Here is a 26,490-nt window from a genome sequence, read left to right on the forward strand (position 1 = left end):
TATAGATGAATGTTTTTACCCACAAGACTGCCGCTTTGCAATAACTGAATTCACAATTCTTGTCTGCATGGTTTTTACTTATGCTTTATTTATATGTGGAGCACTGTCTGTGGGAATTTCACAATCCTCCATGGGAACAAGGAGGTACCAAATAAAATGTGTACCACGGCCTGAGCAAAGCTTTTTACAGTGAAGGAGATGAGCAAAGCACATGGTGCACAAGGCTGGGCACATACCTCCACGAGGCCCGACCCTCACCTGAGGATGTCTCCTGGCACAAGGGACACAAATGTCTCCCTCTAAGTTGTCCAATCTACTTCCCTTTCTGTGAGGGCCATCTGGTCAGTGGAAAATGGCTGGGATTCACATCAGACTCAGATGGGAAAGAAACACGCACTTTTGTACACACATGCTGACGCTAAGTTCTACATGGCTGAATGAATCTCACTGAACCCTGAACTTAAATCTCTCCTATTGCCTTACAAAGGGGTGAGAGTATATGGACTCTGTATGCTCTGCTCCATATCGTCTATAGTCCAGAGTCAGTGGTGCCTGTCTACTTTACATCGACTCCACAGGTGGCCAGAGTTAGCAGTCCACTGTCTAAATAAAGTCATGCTATGCCAAAGTAAACCATGGGCCACTTATCATAAAAAATCTGCTGTACATTAACTACAGTATCACTCACTGGTATTTTACTTCTTTTATAGTCAAAGGAAGCTAAGCAATGGGTTTTGGCACAGCCAAGCAAGCTCCCTCCCTTCACAGACAGATGTTTTCTAGCCCAGAGTTTGTGGGGGTCTTAACATTACAGTGCTGCAGAAATATTACTTTAGAGGCTGAAAATTATTAGGTATCATTCCCCTTTTCCTACAGTGAAGGATTTCCACCTCCAACTGCTTCAGTCAAATCCATTCCATCCTTTGGAAACGCTGTAAGGATTCCCAGTGCTGACACACTTCCTGAAGAGCGAGTGGATTTATGACATCACTATCTAATCCTTCTTCATCTCCTCTCCCCAGCTGACTGATGCCTTGGAGTACTTCCTGGTGCACTCTCCTGGGTGGACATGCGTTTGCTACACTCCACCAGGCCACATCTCTATAACTCAAAGGGGCTCGGAGCGCGGCGTACAATGCTGAAAAACTCATTATGTTTATTTCTGCCAGCTGCTGGGGTCCCTTGGCTGAGGGGGACCTGGTTTGAATTGAGCAACATTACATGAAATGGAACCCGAGGACTGGAGGGAGGAAAAGCAAACACACAGGCTCGCTATAAGGCCTGCATGCGCATACGCTCATGCGGATACAAATATCGACATGTGCTCTCTCTTTTACACACATACACCCAGAGCATATAAATATACATCAAGGAACACACACAAGCACACTCACTGGCATGTACACAAACAACACCGCTGGGAGAGGCAATTGTATTTTGTTGGGAGTCAGCCAGAGCAAAAAAGAGCATCACGACCACAAAACTACATATGAGGGGACGGGGGTGCATTGATCCTTTTTGATGCTTTTTACCTACATTATTGATTTGTACAAAAACACAGTGCAAGCCAGCAGTCAGGCCAACATACAAGACAGTACCACACTGCAACAAAAACTCCATTTTAACAAGTCATTTACAGTAGTGTCATATTCTGTCTTTGTATTTGGCCTGAAAAAGGTGATACATTCTGCAGGAAGGGTGATATAATTGCACTTATTTGCAATGCAAGTTCACTTGTTTCAGGAATTTTCTGAAACTGGTGTCGCTAACTTCAAACAATGCATAATAAGGATCTCTCCGAATATTCGGGATATTAACAGGGAAATTGCACTTCTTGAAAATGTTCGCAACAAACTGAATAGCATTGGTAAAAAGTGAAATTCTCACTTGGCAAATAATTTGTGACATCTTTTCCCTGCCTTTTCTGGTGATGAAATTTGAGTTTAAGTTGGTGCCGTTGTTTTCTTTCTTTGTTCAGCCACAGTGCCTATCACGACTCATGCTGTCTACCCAGCTCTTCTATAAAGACAATACACGTAAATACATTTTGAATACTATATATCAACATCTCCAACACTTGATGTGTATGTAATACAAAGTCTCAGTGGAAAATATTAACAGGCTTTTTGAAAAATACTAAAATAATGAACAGATATCCATGAGATATGCTGGGGGCTAAACAGTTATAACAGTTTTTATAGTTCAAATGATCAAGGTAAAAAGTTGCTGAAGGACAAAAAAAATCCCAAAGGTAATGCTGATATATTTTATTTCATGGGATAAAATGCAATAAAGCCATAAGGCTCTGTGTAGCACAGACTGTATTTTTGCTGTTTCTTGCAAACCCCGTTAATAATTTCCACAGGGATTTTGGACTGTAACCCTGCACCAAATGGCGGAAATGCTAACTTACAATCTACAAAATGATGCCAAGCTTTAGTTCTCCAGTCCTTTATTCCTGTTGCTGCTGCTGGAAACTTGAAACACATCACTTCCTGTGTAACACAGGATTTTTCCCACAGTGGACCAACTCAACACTGGATGTTTAGCACTGCATAATTTCAGAAACTGGATATATGTTGAATAATTACTGTGTTTCAGAGTACCAAAATGGGTATTTATGTATGGTATTTTTTAATGCAGTCATCACTACCAGACTGAAAAGGCTTGTTAGGATGGATATGTTTTGCAGTGCAGTCCTTCTGTATCTGTGCTGTGAGCGCTGCAGGACCATTTGTCCAGGACAGCTTTAGCCTGGCGGGGGATGAAGAAGCCAGCTGACCGAGGACTGGTGACACCGTGTTGCCCAAATTCCTCACTGTGGAAACAAGCTGACGGCCACGAGGCTGACGTCCTACAACGGTGAATGCCCAGTTACCACACGCTCTCACCCACTAATCATGCTTTTTGACCAGACCGGCACATACTCTCCCTAATGAATGAACAGAACAGGTTGAGAGGCTGCGGACGAGTGAAGCATCGCTCCTCCTCCAGACTCCACAGCATATGGATGTGACAGCCGTGAAACACACAGGAGAGAGAGAGCGAGAAAAAGAGATGGCAGGAGTCATTGAGATAGAGAAACAAGAGAAAGCTGCCTAACAGAGTTGTTAGCCTCCTGAAAGTGAAGGTGTGGAGCAGTATGGCGGAGTGCTGCAGGTAGCAGGGAAAAGATGAGGTGTGGTTGGGGTGGGAGGAGACACTGACCTACATAATGCTAAGCCCAACAGGCTGCAGAACCAGGCAGTACCATCCCTGCTTACTATAGTGTGCTACCCAAAGACAGCCAGAGAGAGAGACAGAGACTGAAAGAGAGAGAGAGAGAGAAAGAGAGAGAGAGAGAGAGAGAGAGAGAGAGAGAGAGAGAGAGAGAGAGAGAGAGAGAGAGAGAAACCAGACCACCATGACCAAAATAACACACACTCAAACCTAACTGGAACACTTCTATCCACACTAAAAGGTTGGATTTCTACTCAACTTGAACGAAGCATTCCCTCTCTATTGAAATGTGGCTTTTAGACAAGCAGTTAAGGACCCTTAACTTTACATTTTTAGTGTGTGTGTGTACGTGGAGTGTGTGTGTGTGTGTGTGTGTGTGTGTGTGTGTGATCATTGTGTAAGGTCTGCATCTAAGCGTTTTCCCAGCTCCCGGGTTTCTGAAGGTTCTCATTCTGCTCAGTCAGGAATGAGATTACTGACAGGAGGAGAAAACAACAAAGAGATAACTCCATCTCTCTCTCTCTCTCTCTCTCTCTCTCTCTCTCTCTCTCTTTCTTTCTCTCTCTCTTTCTCTCTCTCTTTTCCTCTCTCCCTCTCTCTCTCTCTCTCTCTCTCTCTCTTTCTTTCTCTCTCTCTTTCTCTCTCTCTTTTCCTCTCTCCCTCTCTCTCTCTCTCTCTCTCTCTCTCTCACACACACACACACACACACACAACCCCTTCTCACAGGCTTGACCTTTACAGGGTCTCCTGATATCTTGCAGAGCCTCTTCTGCACACCAAGTTTATTCTCTGCTACGGGAAGGGAAGTGAAGGGACCAAATCCAAATATGTGTCCTGAAATGTTTCTTTACCTGCCAGATGAGGCAACCTGCTCAACTCATAGCATAAATTATGTAACTTATGACATAATGTGTATACATAAACTGGGAGATGACTTACACTGACTGTAAAAAGTCTTCTAGCTTTAATATAGATGTTCAAAAGTGTAGCCTTTGTCTGCGTTCTCACAAAACATGTCCAGTGCAGAGACTTTTTATGGTCAGTGTGGGTCTTAGTTGAGTTTATGTTTCTTTACCTGGCCTTAACACTACAATGCTGACAGAGAGGGGGGTGAGGTGGGTGGGATATTTCAGGTAGCAGAAGCTGCGTAAGCAAAAACCCCATAGTTAGAAAGAGAGAGACGGTGCGGTGGTTCATGGGAGCGAGGGAGAGGGACGTGGGAGGAAAGTAGCACACAGACAATCCGTGATAAAACATAGATAACTATGCGACTCTCTCAGGCTGGAGTGAATCAATTAAACATCTGTTCCAATATGTGTTACTGGCACACGGAGTGGAAAAAGAACACACACACACATACACAGTCGGAGGCTACAGTAGAGGCACAGTCTTAAGGGTCCTTCATGGTTTATATCTGTAGTTTGCTCAGTGACAGAAGCTGAGGTTCTGTTGTGGGTTTGAGTCCCGCAAGAAGGCATTTAGGCTGTATCAGTGTCTGCTCTGTACTGTAAATTGTATCATGTGGACAAAAACATCTGCTCTACCACATCTATTATGTTTTGGTTATTCCACATAGAAGGCTGAGAAGGCTCTTGCCTGACAGATGTGCATGGATGACTTGGCATTTGATGGATGCATGTGCGCTCGAAACTGTCTGTTGATCCCCAACAATAAAGAGTTTGTCTGTGTATGATCCTCTCTCCCGCTGAGCACACAGATATCAGCCTCTGTGCAGCTCTCTACAGACATGTATTCCTCTCCTGGCAGATATCCAGACTGCCAAAAATGTCCATCATCACAAGTTATTTAGACTTGAATTCGATCTTAAAATCAATTTTTTTCTTCAAGCTGAAATCTGCAACTTTCCGCACATTGTCCATGGCAGTGAACTACAGCAAAGAAGGAGGGGTTGGCATCTCATGTCTGGCAGAGTGAAAATGCCATCGACCAACCAGGTCATGAACATGAACACAACAACTTGGTGAAGTGTCGGAATTTGAAAGTAAAATAGCTTGTGGTGCCGGCTAAGCTGTCTGTATGTGTGAGTATCTGAGATTGCAAATGGAGCATCTGTGGTGCATTAATCTAGTTTATAGAGAGATGGCTCTGTTCTGAACAGACTTTATTGGCACTGTCAAGCAGGAGAGGGACGACGCAACAATCTGATAGATATTTTGGACAGCAATCTCACATCTCAATTCTCTATTTCAGCTTTAAATCACATAAAATATGGAAGCAAATGGGGTAATTCCACAAGTTTCCAGTGTGTTCTCACTCTTTTGAGTCAATTTTTTTTTAGAAACAAGAGAATAAAGTAGAATAAGATAGGCCTAGATCACCTTAATGTTATGAAGAAAATGACAATTGATTCAAGAAAATTCCTTACATTGGACACATACATTTTTTGCATTTCTTTTAAGAAAAGACAGAATTAATACTGCATCAGATTATTTTTTTTAAAGAGCATAAACAATAAATATGCAAAATGACATAAAAGGTATGCTAATGGATGCAGAACTCCAGAATGCTGTTTGTAATTTCTACTCAATTTCATCTCGTGAAGGGTGGATTATGAGTGCACATACATAAAGTCAGACGAGTGTTCACTGTTGTGCTTGTTGCAACCCCTTGCCACACACACACACACACACACACACACACACACAGACAATCAGTCCACCCCCCACTCCCTGTATCCAGCCGCTTACTGGATAGCCAGGAGGGATGAAAGGAAAGATTGACTTCTGGGAGATGAAAGGTGATACAGGTGGATTCTCCAAATTCAATTTTCACGGTCTGTGGAGATGCAGACCTATCTGTCTTAGATAGGCATGCAAAGCAATCATGCATGTTCACACACATACACACATTTGCACATATCTTATATAAACACATGCACACAAGTACATACAGACAGTAACATAAAAAGTGAATAAATTTGTGGCTGTGGGTGTTCTTTGACACACACACACACACACACACACACACACACACACGCGCGCACACACACCAGTGATAGGTCATTTCTTAGCTCTCGTGAGCGAGATCAAACACTGCCATAAAGTGGCTGTGCTCATCAGGAGAGCAGGCCAGTGGATCCGGAGGGAGTTTAGACACACAGCAGCTGGCTTTGATGCTCAGCTAGCTACTGCCTCTCCCTAACTCTGTCTCACACACAACCTATAACTGTCATCACTCCGCTCAAACCGGCAACACACTGATCACGCATGTGTGTAAAATATAAAAAAGTGACTAAATAGTCTGATGCCTGGACCAACTGAAAATAAAACAGGACAGATTTCCACAGGAGGAACTACTTTGACCTATAAAACTTATATTACTACAAACTACTCTGTCTGTGGCGGTGGATACAGTAGACTCACAAGGTACTAAAAGAGAGAGATGGCGTCCACCTCACCATACAGTACAAGGGGAAAGACCACAGCTGTGTAGTGTAGGCAGTAAACTAAACTGACTGAGTCCCTGAGGCCTGCAATTTCACAATCCTCCATACAGCATAAACATTCTCCGAATGATCCTCATTCCAAACATTATCGCTCCTCACGGGATTAGCAGTTATGAGGAAGGATATATTAGACTGTAAAAAAGAACCTGAATGAAATTCAGTCTGCCTCTGGGCTAGAGTTATTTCTCCCTCTATAATGACTAACACAGTCTCATTTATTCATTCATCTGCTCTGCGGTCTCTCTTCATCACTCCTTTATGCAGGGAGTGGTAATCCCTTCATTGGCTATTACCACCTCAGTCAGTGCCAACTTCCCCTTGAAGAATCTCATCCTGCTGGCGACCCCCCCGCTCCACCTTCGCTCCACCCCTCACCCTTCTCCCTCTCCGCCTTTCCCATCCTGCTCTTTCCACTTTAGTCCTCTGACCAGTGTTGGCAGGTAGTGGGCAGGCTGTGTTCAGTCTTGTCAGGGTAAATTATGGATCAGGTGACCATTGAGCTGTCAGTTATGCCCGCTTTGTGTCGGTGCCAAAAACACCACAGGCATTCCCTGGCACATGCACAAACACACACCTCCCACCTCCAGCCCTCCAAATACATTAACACGGTTATCAAAGCGAAGGGAGCTCCTCATCTTCAACCACCGAGCCTCAAATGTTTTAATCTACTATTCCATTACTTATTCACTGCGCGCACACACACACATATGGAGACATGCGTAGAAATTCATGAACAAACACATGTGAACATCACGTTTATACAGGCATGCACGCAGGCAGCACATAAAAACAGACACACAAATGCGCACACATATGGTGCACAGCCTCTGCCTCCCCTCCGCTGGAGGAGCTCCAGCGCGTCCCTCAGTCTCAGTGCAGGGCATTCTCTGGCACAAAGACACTCATCCATACACTAGCTTTTTGCAAATAGATAAAGGCACACACGCATGTGCACACATACACACACACACACACTCACACACATATAGCTCCACCCCTTCAACCAAATCATCTCATTCACAGATAGGTTGGCACTTAATCTAAGCAGCCACACCAGCAGAGGAGATATCAATGGATCCATTTGGGACACAAAGCAGGGACAGAGAGGAGATGAAGGTTTGGTTAATATCTTGCAGCCTAAACCCTTAACTAGTACTTGACACTTTTTAACCAAAAGCAATGTTACAGGTGCTGATTTTTCCCTTAGTGTAGCCTGATGTCAGTGTGATTTTCATGTTAATATGATTTTGGCACAGCAGATGTATGGAGAGGAGGGAGATTAGAGAGAGAGGATGGAGAGAAGATGGAGACGCAGAGGGGGTTGGAGGTTGGGGGATGGGGTGGTGGTGGTAGGGGGGGGCAGGTGGCTGGAGCGGCCCATGTGAGGAGGCAGGGTGCGATTTTAACACGTGGAGCTCACAGTCTCATTACAGGCTTTGGTCTGAGGAGCGCAGGGGTCAGGGCTGATCCAAACCCGCACTGACAAGTGCAAATGGGATTCTGCTGTCTGTCTCAACACCTCAATCCCCCCCAACCCCTTTCCCAATCAGCATCATCCCACACATAAGTGCAAACACACACAGGCTCATCCACACAGATGTCCCGCAAAACACACATTTAACCTTATTAATTAGCCTCACTCTGTGGCTTCTGACTTTTCATTTGTGTGTACTGCAAAAAAAAAATCAATCCTAAAAAGTCATTTAGTGTCATATTAAGTCTTCAAATTTTGTTGTTTCTAAAAAAAAAAGTGAAAATATCTGCCAGGGGGATGAGATAATCAGTTTCCCAATGCAGTTTCATTTGTTTCAGGATTTTTCTGGGAAGTGCAATTATGTCGAAAGGCATAATAAGGCAGATCAGCCCACTACAAAATCCAAGAAAATTTTGGAAATAAACTGATTAGGACTGGAAACAAGTACGAATTAGCTCACCCTACTTGCGGATTTTTTTTTTCACTTGTTTTAGGAAAAACAAGATTTTAATGCTGAAAATGAGAGTAAATGACTTGTTTTCCATCTGAGCACTTCTATGCCTACATTCATCAAGAGTAAGGCAAGCACCTGAAGGATAAGGTTACGTTTTTGATATATTTGTGATTTAAAAAATTCTGCTACCATTAACATTTTATCCTAAACACAAGGGACTCCAGCCTCTGCGACAGCTCTTTAAAAACTCGATTGGCCAATTACTCATCTGTGACCCTGGTGGTGGTCACATACACACACAAACACAGGGGACCAACATGTGGGGCAAGGTGGGGAGGGCTGACTCGCACAATCACCTTGATGAATCACCCTATATAACGGCCTGGCAAACGGGATAGTCTTCATTGTTGAGTTACCTCTCCGTGGAGACCAACTACCTTCTACATGACCTACACACACAGCTAATACATGCACTGCCACACACACGCACAAAGACAGCCAACGACCCAGGAATAAATTACACATGACCTTTACACACAATAAGTTTAAATTGCATCAGAGATGCTACCGCTGTAAAATCATCTGCTGTACATAACCTATGAATGCACAAACAACTTTTAACACAAAAATGCTCTTGAGTGGAAAGGCAGAGTACATTTCCAGAGTGACTGGCCATTCATGTAAAAGGAAACCACAAAATGACCATGTTTCCTCCCTGCTCCATGTTGGACCAGTATGCGCACATATAAGCAAACCCGGAAACATGCAGACCGCCAGGAAAAAAAAGGTGTTCTTAGAAATTAAATATGAAACACATAAAATATGCAGTCAGCTCCCTCTATGCCAGCGCTGCCTCCGACACAGGCTCTCTCTCCTCCGTTCCCAACACATGTTTTATTCACGACTGATATTCTAAAAGCTGAAATAGAACAATCTATTTCCCCTTGCACTCCTCACTTCTGATTTACAGATGAATATTTCAGAGGAATGTCAGAAAAGATGGGAGAAACTCCACTCTGTGAGCCGGCGTCTGCCTCTCCTCTCCCTCCCGCTCCTGTCCTCCCTCCCCTGTTACAAGACAGCTATGCGATCCTCGTGCAAGGCTCACTTAAGGAGCAGATTTGCTTAATTTTCTACATGATTTAACAATTTGGAGAGTGAGTGTTCTGGGGTATGAGTGGGGGGAGGCAAGTCTTTGGCCCAGGAGTGGGAAAAGTGCGTATGTGTGTGGGTGGGTGGGGACGGGGGGAATCAGGACTCCTGATACAAGTAGTTGAAATATATCCCCAAACACAACAGGGTCTAAACTATTTCCATATCGCATGGTTCAAGATCAGTCATCATCAATCAAATCTGAATCTATTTCAGAGTGATTTAACAATTCAAAAAGCCTGAAATTTTAACTTTCACACTCCACATGTATGTCACAGTGCGTAAGTGAAGCAACATTTTGAAGTCTGTCCAATTGCTCTCAGGGTCCAAGCATAAATTTTCACAAATGCATGCACACATGCAGCAAAACAAACATAACCTGGCAGGTATGTAAATTATGGACACATGTGAAAGGCACACATCTGCTCCTGCTCTTTCCAGTCCCTCATGCCTATTTATACCTGACTGGAATGCCACTGTCTGACTGACAGACTAACTGACTGACACACACACACACACACACACACAGAAACAGACACACACACACACTCACAGCTTTACAGGCAAGGCTATTGTTCTCTTTCAATCTCAGCAAAGTCATGTGCGCCACTACACTCTGGCAGAGAAATTGAAGGGCAAAGGAACAGGCAGAGAAAACAGAGAGAGGGACTCGCACTCTCTCTCTCACACACACACACACACACATACACACTCACAAGCAGCATGAGTACAGTTGGTACTCACAGTCTTTCGGTGTTGCGGGGTATATTCCTTGGCATGGTTTTGATGCCCAGTCCATGGCAGTCCACTGTGGTGCCGCTGCAGGTACACAGGGCTGGACAGGCGCTGGCATTGCCAAAAACCACGGCAGAGAGCACAAGCGCCCACATCCAGAGTGGCAGCCCAGCCAGCCTGCCCATGCCTGCCCCAGCACAGCTTCCTCTAACGGGCATGATCAGCACCACTGCAGCTCTTCTTCAACAACCCTACAACTGTCTGCCCACCTTTCTCTCCCTACCTCTCTGCAAAAAAAAAAATATAAAAACAAAATAAAAAAAAACAAAAGAGTCCTGTTACACCCTGCAAGTCTACTACAATTACTGCAGATATAAACAAGGGGGAAAATGGCAAAATCTAAAACTAAATGCTACTATTTTCTTCTTAGCTGTGAAGCAAAGCAAATCCTTTTTGTTCCTCTAGATTTCTTTTTTGCTGCAGCTGTGATGTCCACTACAGTGAATCAGTTCTGATGGGTGTTTTTTTTTCTTTTTTTCTTTTTTAAAGAAGAAGCTGTTTTTTGTCTCTTTTTTTCTCCTTGCAAACTCTCCTCTTCTCTTCTCTTTGTGGAGTTGCTGTGCTGTGGTCTGCACACGTCTGCGTCTCTGTCCTCCTCTCACTCAGTCCTGCTCCGCTCTGCTCGCCTGAAGAGAGGGGGAATAGGGAAAGAGCAGAAAGAAAAAAAAAAAGCCAGTCTCTCTCTCTCCCTCTCTGTCTCTCTCTCTCTCTCTTACACACACACACACCAGTCATCCATCACAAGGATCTACAAATAGCAGAGCCCCCGACTCCACCCCTCCCCCTCCTCTCTTCCCCCCTACTCCTCTCCCTCCTCACACAAACCACCCCCCCAGAACCCTGCCTGAACTCACTCTCATTCTCAAGATCCCTCTTTCATTGCCTTTATTCTGTTCACAACCTAAACCTATCCCAAGTATCTTTTTTTCTTCCTTTCTGTCTTTCTTTACCCACTCCCTCCACTCCCTCCTTTTTCTCAGGTTTGCCTGCAGGCGATCCCCCAGAGAGAGACCCAACCTGCATGACACTGCATAACCCCAGCCTGAAGGGAGAAACTGTGGGGAGACTGTGCTCTGTGTGTGTGTGTGTGTGTGTGTGTGTGTGTGTGTGTGTGTCTAAGCATGTAACGAAGGAGGGTCCAGTGGGGAAAGAGAGGAATCAACACCTCAGTCCTTAGAGGCAAAAAGCCGGAATAAATAATCTGTGAGTGTGAGTCTTGAGTGTAGATTGAGTGTCGCCACACACACAAAGGCTGCAGCAGGGAGCAGGGGTGAGACAGCAGAGCCTGACTATACCAACAAATAAAACTGAGCTACAGAGATGTAAGCAAACAAACATCCATGAAATGCTGTAAAGAAACTGCTATCAAAAGTAATGCAAGATCATGTTTTTCAGTCCGTTATGGGAACAGAAATGCTTAATTTAATACATATACATGCAGTATGAACAGACAAACAGTCGATTACAGTCATATGCACACACACACACGCCCACACATCACACAATTTAACTGCTCTGTTATTGCACTTTATGAGAGTAACTGTTTATGTTCAACGTTCTGGAGCACAACGCATCTGTCAATGCCAGAACAATACAGTTCCCTTAACTGCGCTGCAAGGGCAAAATTAAAAATAGGACTGCAATGAAAGAGGAGAAAAGTGGCGGATGGGCAGCATCTATTGGCCGTTATTTATTTTAAAAGGACATTTTAAAATGAAGTAAATAATGTGTATCAAAAACAGAGGTTTGCATTTAGTTACAATGTTGGAAATGTAGATCTAACCAGTGTTGGCAGTGTAATTCCAGGTTTCAAGATAAATTTCCAGGTGAGTATTGTTGTGCAATTCATGATACTTCTACGTCCAGGCAACCTGAGGATGTAGAGAGAGGATGACTTTAAGATATTGGTGAAGAAAAGGAGCTCTTTTACTTTTATGAGGCGAGCCCAAAGTGCCGTGTCTACAGTTCCCCACACAGAGACAAACACCTCAGCCATACTCGGCAATGGCTAGGCTTTGGCCTGGCTCGGGCCACTCGGTCTCCTGTCTAATTCTATAGAGGGCTATGCTGCGGGGTGGATCCCTCCCAACATAAACACCACGGCACAATCTCAAGGACCTTGGAACCCCAATCACTTTGGCTGACAAAGGGAGCGAGAAAAAAAAAAAAAGAGGGAGCAGCAGCAGTGCAAACAGAAATGTTTGTGTGTATGTGCGTGTGTGAACTCTGCTGGCTGCCCAGCTCTGACCAAACATGTACATATGCATTCATGTGCTCATGCAGGTACACACACACACATGCACATACACACACCTCAGAAAAGAGCTCCATCTGGGCCAGTAAAAGTGTCAGTACAGCGTAGATCTTCCTTCCATGAATGGCTAATTAAAGAGGAGACAGTGGTGTTTAGTGGTAATGGGGGGTGGTGGTAACGTCCCTCTACTCTCTCACAGAGCCGTGATAGGAATGCACACAAATACACTGCAGGAATTATTCTGCTGCTCTCAAAGGCGTGGGAGGACATGGTAGCAATTTACAGTTAGTCTGGGAGAGGAGAACTGGCAAAACAGCAGACCTCATTAACAATAGATTTAGAATAGGACATAGCTGAACATAATAGAGAATACTACTTCATTTAAAAATTCACATTGTTCCTGCAACCCTTTGAGTTCAACTCAGTATTTTCTTCTAGCTCTCATCAAAATACTAAAAACCAAACATCCCATATCTGAACCTGCGATGTCACACTAGTGATAGATGTAGTGTTTGACTTATTAAAATCAACGTGACTTTATTCTATTATACTATAAAGGAAAAAAATAAATAAATAAAGCAACTCAGAGCATTCCACTGAAAGTGCTCCTTGACCCTGATTTCCATCTTTTCAAGTAATTTACATTTCACTGTCAGTGAAGCTCTGTATCAGAGTATGGGAATGATTTAACCCTTGCACTTCCAAGTACCTCCACTGGATGTTCAATAACACACAAAAATAGTTTTATCCTGAAATTCACTGTTTCCCTGCACTTTTGTTATTTGGCTCACTAGAAATAACCTTTACAATACAGAGGAGTAGACACTAATAGCAGACCCATGAAGAGCATTTTTAAATTGATTTAAAAAGAAAATGCACATCTATTCAGTATGTATGCTTGTGGGTTTGTGTGCACCCAAGATAATGTGTAGCTGATTACAGTACGTCTGAGTAGTTTCACAGTCACAATGCCCTTTCTGGAGTAGGAACACTAAATAAAACCCTCTTGAGTTTTGACTGTGGAACAATACTATTCCTATCATGGAAGCTGTCTGTTGTGTATTTACAGGACATGAGAAAGAGCAGGCCCCTGCAAACAGATGTGTACAACATATACTTACAATGCCAAACATGCATTGACATTGACCATAATGACACACTGGGACATTCCTGCTATTGTGGAGAGCTGCCCTCTCTTCTATTTGCTTGTACGTTCTACCCTCACCCTCAACTTCATACAATATTACCAAACATTTTTTATTCATTAGCTTTAGCAAAACATAACAGTAATAACTTGGGTAACATTTTTTGCTTTCCCTTTTGAAGGTCTTTTAATTCATTCAATCCCCGCACACACACACACACACACACACATTTTGGTAATTTTTAACCAATTTTAAACTCTGCCATGTTTCATTCACCAATATCATTGGGAATTTTTAGTCCGCTTTTTGTCAAATTAATTTCAGATGAATCCCTGTAAGGGACGAATTTTCATTGTGTTTCTTGTGGGGTCTGTATTTGCTGCAATAAGCTCACTAAACCTTCCCAAACAGGATCTGTTCATGCTCTGGGATATGAGACATCTGTGAGGAGTGGATGAGTGCATTCAGTGCATCTTCTTTTTTTGTGGTAATGTATGATCAAATGTTGTTTTTATTTGCTTGAACTAAAAACGGGTTGGGTTGGTATTTTTTTTTTTTTTTTTAAACTCAGTTTCATGTCATCCACAGCAACTTCTATCAATATTCCCTGCATCATCATATTGAAGATATTGAACTGCTTAACTGTGGGAGTTAATATTAAACAGTTGCCCCATCAGTTAAGCAGCAGTTATTGAATTACACGTGGTAAATGACATACCTTAAACACAATTTGTCTGCAAACACAGGATTTTAAATGTCCTGAGGGGCCAATTATTTGTATCTAAACAGCATCACCTTGTGGCTTTGAGTGGAACTGCATTTTAGAGCTGAATATAGAAACGTAATACAAATGAAAAGGGAACACAGCTGAGAAAATACACCCACAGGGGGAAAAAATGACAGAGAAACAATTCAGCATTTCAGTCTGTATTGTTAAGACTGCATAGATTCTCAGACGTCATCATGGCTTCATGGCTTTTAATTTAAATGTATTGCATAGCTTCACAGTAGCATCAATATCAGTCTACAGTATTGTGTGTAGATCAGACCATGTGGCATGTATCACATTATGATTCAGTTGTAACAGTCTGACACAGCAAACAATGACATGGAAAGCTGCTACAGAAAGGGAAAGCTTGACATTGTGATTTAACATCCAGAAGAAACATCACCACCAGGAAACCACTCTTACCAGTCAATGACTGACTGGAGATTTAGTTGCCTGTGTGTGTGTCCAGTTATCTACAATTTTGTGTGTGTGGCTACCCCTAAGTTTGAGGGAGGTTTTAGGAAGTGGTGGTGTCTTAGTACACTCAACAGTAAGCAGTACAACAGAAAGCCAACAACAGGTTCATTTTCATTTGCAGTCAACATAAAAATGAACAAACATTGCAAAATGACTGCATACAGTGAAATTAAACTGAAGCACTGCCTTGCTGAACATTTATAGCCATTAAAAATATAGATAATATAACATTAAGAGTAAAAAAAAAAAAAAAAAAAAGTACCCAATGTTAACATAACAATTAAAGCTGGCCCGAGGGGGGAAAAAAAATATATGTATTTTTTTTTTTTTTTTTTTTAAACTCAACATGAAGCAGTAGTTTCATCTAAAAAGATGTATCACAGTATTGGCAGCTTAAGACTTTGGCTAGAATAAAACACTCCCCAAGAAAAGAGAGGGGAAAAAAACTAAACAAAACCAAACAAGGTAAATTCAGTTCTCACCGACAATGTGAACAACACGGATGTCCTTGTCCTTCGATGTCCTTCGATTTTGATCGCTCCCTCACTCCACTCGGACACTAGTTCGTTTGTTATAGCATGTTTAACACCCTCAAAAACTACAGGTGATTTATATATAAAAAAAAATACATTTAAAAAAAGCAAAATTTCATCAAACTTACATACTTAAATAGTATTAAATTAAATTAAAACTGCATCACACAATAACTATAGATATTTTCAATTTAAGGCACAACTCTGATTTTCCCATCATTGTTCTAACAGTAACAGTCTATCCAACAGCCTGTACCGACCGTGTCACTCTAACTAAAGTTGTTCCAACGTAATGCCAGATAAAACATTTTGAGAGATTAAATTTCATTAAAACGCCATTCATACTTATGCAAATTTAACCAACCCTGCCTATTACATAACTTTACATAAATTTGACTTCAGGAACTTGAAACACACAGGATTAATTAAAAAGAAAAAAAAAGGCCATGAAACATGCTAAATGTTTTAAGTTAGTAATTAAATCTGAATAGAGTAATTAATGAGCTAAGCAATATGACTCAATGCATGTTATCTGCATTGTGCTGACTGGAGAAGTTCAGGGAATTAAGAGGACAGGTTAGTCTCTCCAGGGATGTGGAACTTGGAATAAGCACAACAGGGGAATTACATTATTTCTGCATAAACTAATATTTAGTTGGAGCTGTTTTTGTTTTATTTTGCCAATGTGTTACACAAGTATAGATCATGTTCAGATCCAAACTTCAACTGCTCATGGTAAAATCTTGATATGGCTTTAGTATTCCAGCACTCCGCCTATAGTGTTTGGTTTAAATGGGGACAATTAAATTTGCCTCCCTGTTAATTTGTGTCTGAAGATCCTGTTGAGTCCTCTTAACCGATGAGCTAGACCGATGTCTCCTTAGTTGGCGAAGGCCACATCCTTTTATAAAAAAACAAATCCTGGAGGAGATGAAAAGGGACCGGAAGAAAAAAAGAAAAATAATGTTAAATACTTTCTAATTTTTTCTGCTCAGCTCATTAACCATCATTAGCAACGTAAGCTCTACTGAGCAAATCTTTTGGTGCTGCTCCATTACACTGTACCAGCTCTACTCACCTCAACTCTACTGGCATTTTTAGGTTTTCCAGTTCCCTTATGTAAAAGTTTGGGATTTAATCTGGTACCGGTTACTAACCAGACCTCTGATTGGTCAGAGAGAAATTGAACAGCAAAGCAACAGCAGTCGTTACTTACAACCAGGAAACACTCGCATAAGATTAGCAAAATTTGTGTCACAGTCGAAAATTTCTCAATTTTAATGACAATTTCAGCAAATATCTTAGTTGCACTAATACTGTTCATGTGAAACAGCCATTCCGAGTTGATCTTGTTGATTTAAAAAATATATATATATAAAACTAACGCTAATAAATGTAGGGCTCTGGTAGAGAAGGAACAACAAAAATTTGTGAACAGGCACACGTGTGACTGGGGATACGTCACTGTCAGGGTGTACAATCCGCAATGGAAAATGAAATCCAGAAAAGTAATGGGTACCAAAAGTACAAGTAGTGTTGAAGCGACAATGTAATGGAAAGCTGTCAAGCGTGACCATGCTTGCCTGTGGTGAGCCACAGACAGCTGGAGGTGTCAGAAACCCTGCTAGCACAATCATGGGAAAAGTACCCTAATCACAAGCTGACGACAGCTTTAGGAGTGAATTACACTGATCTAACCCTGAAATGTGACAATTTGATCAGTCTGGTTAGGAAAAAAAGAAAACAGCATAATTACTTCCAGTAAAAGTATAACACTTTCATTTGATAATTTCCATAGCTACTTAGATTGCAACACTAACCCATTTACTATTGCAAATACTATCTCCAGCATTTCAAAGACATTAAGATGTTTTTCACAACATTACATGTTTCAAGTGGGGTGTGATGATGCCATACTCACCCCTCCAAGGCTGTCATTTTCTTTTCCTTGGCCCCCCACTGAACTGCTGGCCAAAGGAGTCGCCAGCGTGCTGTCTTCCTTCTCTGTTGATGCCTGGCTCCCCAAAACTCTCCTCTGTTTCAAACCACATTAATTATAGTGGGACACCTTTTTAGGAGGTGGAGATACATTAATGTCCACAAAAATCATAATTTTAAACTGCACGAGTCAACATACCTTGATAATTCCCCCAAAGGAGCGTGAGCGCCGATGTCTCCTGTTGATCAGCGTCTGAGATTCAAGTGAAGGTGACAGCAAAGGCTCCCTTTCAAACTACAAACAAAAATAAATAACAAGTTTAGATGTTCAGCCAATGGCTATTTATCTACATGTTCCATCCCCTTGTGTAAAAGTGTGTGCTAAAAATGAGTGCTGACACACCTGTCTGATGAGTTTCTTCTTTTTGGCAGATTCAGGCATGTTGCTGACCTGCTGGTACAGCTCTCTGAGGGCTGCTTCAGTGTGACTCCCCACTGAGCAGGTGTTAGTGATTTCACCTTCACCTGCTCTGATGGAGGGGGAACAGGCGCTGTCTGCTGCTACATGCCCTGCCGTCTGCCCATCCTTCGTCCCAGCACGCAGCGTCAGGTCATCCTAGAGGGGAGAGCTATAATAAGTGAAAAGGTAATATGTCTGAGTGAGAGAGAAAGAGAGTACATTAACTAACCTTTGACTGAAGGGTTTTTGATCCAGTGAAGTATAAGCGGGCGAATTCTTTTATATATACAGGTGCCTTCAATGAGAGTAAACACAGACAAGAAAAATTACACCAACTGTGAAGTCCAGCAGGGGAAACATCACTAGATTTCAATAAAATGCTTTCAATTAGTAAATGCAAGACTAAAGACATTTCAGTGCCATTAAAACCCCATGTGTTATCATAAGTGGATGTTGGTCCCATGTTGCTTTACTGGAAAAAAAATCATACCAGCCTCTTGCTATTCCAGAACTATTTTCTCTGTTTGCATTGCCCAGACTGTCCCATAGCGCTACCCATCTCTACAAGATCACGCTCTGATACTCTGTTCGCTACTAAACCAAAGGCACAACATTCCCTGTGTGAAAAGCCCTCAGATGACAACAGAGGAAAAACTAATATCAACACTTGGCTTTGGCCTGAAAAGTACTTACATAAGCTAAAAGACTCTGGATGCTGGACTACATTTTAGCTTTCTTTCCTCCTGGGCAAGAAGAAATCTTTTGGAATCTTCAAATGTATAACATAATATGGGCAAACAATATTTGGACTACTATCATGCATTTGACTTTATGACTTCTTATGCTACATTTTATTATTTTCCTATGTACTGGATAGTACATGCATAAGAGTAGCTCATTTGGCATTTCTATTTTAAAGCAGATAATGATAGGAGAGGGGGTATAGCCAAAGTGACTGATTTCTAGAAATGAGCAGACTCTTTTAAGTATGCTTTTGACTCAGGAATGAATACATTTCTTTCATATGTAAATTCTGGTGTGTTGCTTCAGTTCATTACCCTGTTTGCATTACATGTAACCATGAGAACAAGATCACAGGGTAAGAACTATTCATCCAGAGCCCAGCAATAATACATAAAAACATAACAAGGAAAACATATACAAGTACGACATGGCCATGATCTATATGTCTGTACAGTGGTCCCTCATTTATCGCGGGGGTTACGTTCCAAAAATAACCCGCAATAGGCGAAATCCGCGAAGTAGTCAGCTTTATTTTTTACAATTATTATAGATGTTTTAAGGCTGTAAAACCCCTCACTACACACTTTATACACTTTTTTCAGACAGGCATTAACATTTTCTCACTTTTCTCTCTTGTTTAACCATTCTCAAAGTTCAAACCTTTGTAGAAAAATAAGTCCAGTATTATAGAATGAACGCATTTGGTACTGTACAGGAGACACGGCACGGAGGAGATTGACTGACAATGGTCTACAGTCCCTTAGCCAATCAGGACGCAGAACACAATGCGCTGTTAAAAAAAAAAAAAAAAAAGCATGCAAAATTGCACTAAAAAAAATCTGCGAAACTGCGAGGCCGCGAAAGGTGAACCGCGTTATAGCGAGGGACCACTGTATTGACATACAAGATATAATATGTGGTTATAAAAAGACCAGAATCTGGCAAGTTGCAATTACCAGAGATGAACACTGCACATACTAACTACATGTGTGTAACTGACTACGTGCTGTCAGTAATAGGAAGTAAACTCTGGAATAGTTTGCCCCTCCCAGTAAGAGAGTGTCCTACTTACAACACCTTTAAAACCCACTTAAAACAGTGGCTCCTGGTAAACCAGAGATGTACTCACTATTAACCACCACACATCTCATCATCCAAATTTAATGCAGCTAGATGTGGATGAATAATGTCCTAGTCATCATCCTGTGTCTCCTTTCTTTTGTTTGTTTTTGTTTTTTGTCTGTTTTGCTCTGTTTGATGTTTTTGTCTCTATGTTAGTCTTTATGTCACCTGCCTAGGGACTACAGATGAAAAGTAATTGTTTTTACTAAATCTGGCATATTTACATGGTGGTATCTTTCACACAAATGTTCATGAATATGCATTATCCCTATTAAATAAACCAATAAATAAATAAATAAATACTTGACAGACAGATTAACAGCCTATGGCTTGGTGCTTTTATCTCTCTGAAAAAGCAACACAAAGAGGGTTCAAATACTCACGTGCACATCAAAATCAAGGTCTTGCCTTTTGAAGATCTTATTGGGTTTACTTCAGAGATTAAAACTTAAATGTTTTAGGCAGAATTGTTCAAAATTAGGAATCAAAGAGGAAGAAATCATGCCCAAATTATTCATTTAAAAGTGAACACTGCAGCTATATCAACACAAAAACACAAATATCCATTATAGGATTTTCCTTTGGATGCAAAGTGGTAAAATATAATATAGATTTGAAAATTATTTAAGAAAATGAGGCCATCACAAATCCCAAAACTTTCAATTTTCAAAGCTTCTGAAAATGCTGATTAAAAAAAGGTCATCTCTGTAAAGCCCTGGCTCACCCTGAACAGTTTCTGTGAGTGCTTGATAAGGAACGCAATGCCATTATTCAGTTTCTTGATGTTTCCATGCAGATCATTAGCCGTCACCTGCAACACAAACATTACAAATATCAAATCGAATTTGAGGAAACAGTTGCAGACATGTCATGCTTAATTACCCTTTATATTTTGAACAGTTATTTCATACGATATATGCATTGTTTTTACATTTTCAATCTCAGCAAATCTCTGCCAGATAAACTAACAAGTTTACAATTGGCAAAGCTAAAAAAGGACAGAAGAAAAAGTGTCTCTAGGTCCTTACATTTTTGGGCCAGATGATGTGTGGCGCAAACATCGTGGCTAGATTGAGAGCAGACATTTTGTTGGTGTGCTGGTTGCGAGCAGTGTGGTACAGGAGGTCCAGCAGCAGCTTCAGCAGGCTGCGGTTGGCTGGGGGCAGCAGCATGAAAAGCAGCTGGAAAGCCTCGATCTGGCGTTCCTTGTCAGGCAGATCTGTCTTATTCCCCTTATCGTCCAGCTGAGTCAGTTCTGGACACAGTAGATAAAGAGGGTTATGACGAACCAAGCTGGCGGTCAAAATGATTAGTCTATTTTTAGCATCTATTTGCTCATCACTAGATAATGATAGGTGTGTGTGTGTGTGTGTTTGTGTGTGTGGAAGTTAGTACCACCAATCTTCAGGTGAGCATGGTAGTGCCTGTGAGTGAGCAGGGGCTCAGGCAGCTCTCCCAGGTAGGATTTGAGCAGGGTGGCTGCATCATTGGGGTGGAAGTCACCCGTCTCCAGATCTATCTCTGCCCCAGCATTCAACATCTCCCTTAGGGCTGCCTGCCTCAAGCTGTGACCCGGCACACGGAACAATCCCTCCACATGGAGGTCTGAGAGACGGGAGACGAGGATAGAGAGAGACGGCCCAGGAGAAGGAATAAAGAAGGCAGTGTGGAGGCGGGCAGAAATAAGGTTGAGAGAAACGGGGTGAGGGAAATGCAGTAGTGAGACAAAGATGCAGAGAGAACGAGAGACAGAATGAATGAAACAGGAGGGAGACGGCAAGAGCAAAGTGCTTTCAGATGAATTATTGACTCCAGTGTTTGCTCCCAGTGTCCACTTTCAGCGAATGACATCATCCCCTTCTAGAAATAGACCATGAGCTCATGCTCATTCACTGCTCCCCAACTAAGTTAAAGAACAGCTCATAAGATTAAAGATGCAAGCTCTGCATACTATTAACACGTCTAATTTTCAGTGACAGATAAGAACTAAAGGATGACAAAAAGATTTTATTGGGCTAATCAAGAAAGTATTAATAATGATGTTTACATGGCAAACATCTAATGGCAAACGTTATATTATGTATGCTTAAGAATCAAAAGCTATACTCACTCTTGCTCAGGTATTCAATGAGCTGATAAATCTGTGCAATTCCTTCTTCAGTCAATGGTGCACCAAAAACCACTCCTTTGTCTGAAAGGCATTGATTGACATCTTGAGAATAAATAGCATTCAGTATGATACGAATGATGCCGTAGCACAAATTGTATATATTCACTGGATTTTTAAAAACAATCTATCCTAATTCTTTTATCTGTTATATCAGTTTTCTAATGCATAAACCCTGACAGCTGAATTGCCTAAACACAAGACAATTTTGAAAAGAACAGATTAAAAACACTCTATAGAAAATTTCATGCAGAGACAGACAAAAGGCTACTTCACCACAGTGCCAACAGGCCACATAGACTTTATGAAGCCTCTGGATAAATTATTATTATTATGAGATTTTTTTGGCATTTCTGCTTTATTCGACAGAAATGACTGAGGGCACAGAGGGGATATGATATGTAAAAAGGGCCTGTGGTGAACAGACTAAAGGTATGCTCAGCAGTTCTGACAAACATTTAGAAACACCTTGCCAGAAAGTATTAACTGTAGGACACTTCCACATCATATCACACCTAAAACATTTGAGTAACATAACATACAATTTGGGGAAACAACCATTTTCACCATATATCTTTTTTAGGGTGTCAGAAAAAATCTGTGTAAAAACTTCAAATTGATATTTTTTTTTTTTATAAATTCTGGGAAGAAAGAAATAACCTTTTTCAAAACCCTATTAATTAATGGAAAGGTTTGTACAAGTAATTTCTCTAGTCCATATTTTTGTAATATAGGAATCTGTAAGCATTCTGGAAGTGAATTATAATTGACTAATACTAAGCCCTTAGAGATCTCTCCATATCTTTTGATCAAATAAATTAGAGGATGAGTGGCAGGCTTAATATTAGGTGGGCTTCCAACTGCCATTATGGCAGACCATTGCAAATATAACTCCAACTGCAAATGTAAGAAAAAAAAAAAGAATTTGGTGAGATATTATATGTTCCCCTGAGGTCCTGAAAAGTACACACACCATTTCAATTCATAATGTCACCTAAAGTATGTATGCCAGCACTGTGCCATTAAAGTGATGAAAATGGTCGCCCTCCAACCTGTGAGGCAGAATTATGAAAAGTGGGAATGCAGACATGGCATTTATTTTTCCATTTATAAACCTTTTCCATAGTTTGCCATGTTGAAAGCATGGCTATGATAGGGCCATACCTCAATCTAAACTGTCAGATTGAGAGATGCATAAAAAACAACTCATTCAGAGGAAAGGGGGCGACTAGACTTCTTTCAACATCAGTCAAAGGGTTTGACAACTAAACCAATTTATAAATGGACAGAAAGTAAGGGCTTGGAAATACGTTGTGAAACTGGGCAAAGATAAGCTGCCTGACTTATTACTCCACTGCAAATTAAATTGAATCCTAGCATGTTTACCTTTCCAAATAAAGTGGGTAATTATACTGTGTCATTTTTCTCAGTACTTATGGGAGGGTGCAAGAGGTATCATTAAAGCACAGAATTACCCAAGGAAAGAAAAGCAGCAGCTGCATTTTTTGTGATAAAGGTTAAATAAGACAGTATAAAATGAAAATGATGATGCAAAAATCGCAAATATTATTGCAAAGTAAAAATAACTGCAATATGATTTTTCCCCATATTCTAGATAATTTTACCCTGTCTGCAACATCAATGTCATAAGGTAAATATTGAAGATGCAAACTAATAATAGCCATAAAAGGCCTATCTAGGACAAGCCTTTCAAGGGTTTTTTGTAAGCAATGAAACAATCCTTTAAAGAGTGGTCCAGATAGTCTAACCTTTTCGTTTGAGAAAGTTGAAGGAGCGCAGAAAGCCAACGTGGGAGGGCAGCCTAGGCTCGGCCTCCCCTGTAAGCTGGGCAAACTCATCCCCTGGGAGGTCTATGAGGCGAGTGATATTGCTTAACACCAGATCTGTGAATGCCTGGGGATGCTCATGCCTCAACCTCTCCACAAAGAAGTCTGGGTTGAAGATCACGGGCTGGCTGATAGCTGTAGTCTCCTGGCTGATGACCACACTGCACACTGTGCCCCTGTTACATACACAGGGAGAGAGGGCAGGGTGAGGTGAGAGCTCTGAATTTGCGCTAGATAACAGGAAAGGCTCGACCGCCTCCAGTGCTGCAGACACATTATGTTGGGAACATTAACATGAGGGTTTTTTTTTGGCTGTTAAATCTATTGACAACAACATTTAACCCTCCCATTATTTCGAGGGTCAATTTGAGCCCATTCAGTGAACATCTCTAAATACATGATTAACATTGCTGTTTTTTGGCTTCATATTTCAAGCTTTTTCCTAATTTAATGGGGACAAATGGGTTAACATAAAATTAACATGATGTTTTCAGTGTCCTGTACAAATTTTGTATGCATCAGTGTTTCTTTGGGGTCAATTTGACCCCAGGCTTTTCTAGCTGTATATCACATATAAGAAAAATTAACATTTTACACACATTTGCTTTAGTTGTTTTGGATGACACTGAGGAAATAAACATGCCATTTATAATCACTATAAAACTTCCCTCTGATTTAGGGCCCTGACTAAACACAACCACACCTGCAGTGGTGTGAGAGCCACCGATAATTAATTTGACATTTGGGGGGGGAAACATGATTCCCACATGAACTTTGATGTATAGTGAGAGTAGCTAACAATTTTTCTTATAAACATTTCCAGAAGGTTTAGATTACTGAGGTCAAATTGAGCCCGACTGATAAAAATGTTGGTTAATTTGAAGGTATCAAGGAGGTGAAGTCAGTCTAGTCTGTGTCAATGTTAACTTTAACAAAAAAAAATAATAATAATAACAGTATAGCATGTGCTTCCTGCAGCGGTCTTTGATAGTGTTTTTACTGAAGTTATAGACACATAAAGGCTAACATAAACATAAACATAAACAAAACGTCTGGAATTGGATAGCTTAACCTTACAGGGTTTGGGTCTCGCGATATTTGACTGGGCTGGGAGAAAATCAGCTGCAACTTGAGGTAAAAGCCAGTTAAACTAAACACATACAAGTGGAACATGGTGAATCCGTGTGAAACTTCAACAAAAACAGCAACAGGTCAAACGGACAAATTGCTCAGCATTTTTACGGAACAGGACACACAGCTGTTAGCGCCAGGCCCTGAGCTCGACGGTGACGCGGATATGAGGATATATGGCTTACTATCAACACTAGCCATCTCGGGGAACTGTATGTTATAACACAAAGATTCATTTCACAACGTAACAACTAGTTAGGCGGTGAAACAGCAACATTACTACCTTCTGTCCCGTTTATTATTGTTATGGGGACCGTTGTCAGCCGCCATCTTCCTTTCGAATCTTCCGCTGTTTCATCGGTGGCCACGCCCACAGCGGTGCGATTGGCTACGACAATAAAACACTTCCACGATTGGCTAGTTTTTCTTCTTCGTGCTCCTCACTTCTTTACAGCACTTGACATCCATGAAAAATGTTCATTACTGCCACCCTGAACACCTCTGAAGCTGGCCCACTTTATTGACTTAACACAGGTAACAAAATAAATATAGTGGATAAAAAAAGAATATAATAATCAAAAAAAGAAAAAAAAAACTTTGCATACCTTATAAGAGTAAAATATACATAGAATATATTTAAAATATATATCTAGGGGGAGCAGTGAATAAATGCCTTGTGCTGCCATGTACATGTGTGTGACCAGTTTAAAGCCAATTTCACAGCCAAATAAGCAAAGTAAAGTTTACTTATAAAAGTTGGAATTAGTTGTCTCTCTCCAGGATATTTATTTGTCATAACTTGTTCACTTCTTTTTCTAGCATGCCCTTTCCCATGTGTAATTGCTATAGCTGTTGTTGCCAGATGACATTAAGTGACATTTAAGTTGGAATCAAGCAGTTAATAAGCAACAAATCTCATGGGTGTAATGGGTAAGGCTCTGAATTTTATAAAGCCCTCTCTCTGGTGATTACCCAAACAAAACAAACATTTAGGGAATTTGATTAGCGAATCTCTGCTTTCATGATAGGCTATTCCAAACAGTAATCTAAATCTAATACAAACAAATGTTTATCTTAGAGAGCTTGAAAAACATTCAATAGAAAACAGTGGCCACTAACTGGCAATCGAAAAAGGACAACACAAAAAATCACAGCAACCAAAAGAAAACAGAATATATGGTCACTGTTGGACAGGTGACCTTGAGACAGGGCTGCACTTCATCCTAAAATATGAAAAATTTCCTGAAATAAGGAATAGCTACTTCAAATCTGCCATTTTATACTTCAAAGAGCTTAACAAGCTCTCCAAACTAAAAAAAAAATATATAATACCCCTTCGAGAA

General features: G+C 41.1%; 2 protein-coding genes across 2 annotated transcripts in view; both read right to left on the reverse strand.

Moving 5' to 3' along the window:
• The window catches only part of slit1a (slit homolog 1a (Drosophila)), a 97,692-nt gene extending 86,468 nt beyond the window's left edge, over positions 1–11,224 (reverse strand). Inside the window, exon 1 of the mRNA XM_030070762.1 lies at positions 10,510–11,224. Within this exon, the coding sequence (XP_029926622.1) occupies positions 10,510–10,718 (209 nt within the window). The 5' untranslated portion in view covers positions 10,719–11,224. The remainder of the gene's footprint in view (positions 1–10,509) is intronic.
• A 3,647-nt stretch (positions 11,225–14,871) lies between these two features.
• LOC115372185 (rho GTPase-activating protein 19-like) lies at positions 14,872–25,550 on the reverse strand. Its single transcript, XM_030069866.1, has 11 exons — positions 25,431–25,550; positions 23,939–24,192; positions 22,113–22,193; positions 21,398–21,607; positions 21,031–21,257; positions 20,727–20,813; positions 18,366–18,431; positions 18,080–18,292; positions 17,876–17,971; positions 17,660–17,773; positions 14,872–16,659 (listed from the first exon to the last, which is right to left on the reverse strand). The coding sequence occupies exons 1-11, from the start codon at positions 25,475–25,477 to the stop codon at positions 16,603–16,605; spliced, it is 1,452 nt and encodes a 483-aa protein (XP_029925726.1). The 5' UTR covers positions 25,478–25,550; the 3' UTR covers positions 14,872–16,602.
• Between the last annotated feature and the right edge of the window lie 940 nt (positions 25,551–26,490).

The sequence above is a fragment of the Myripristis murdjan genome, chromosome 15 (genome assembly GCF_902150065.1).
Source record: "Myripristis murdjan chromosome 15, fMyrMur1.1, whole genome shotgun sequence".
NCBI lineage: Eukaryota > Metazoa > Chordata > Actinopteri > Holocentriformes > Holocentridae > Myripristis > Myripristis murdjan.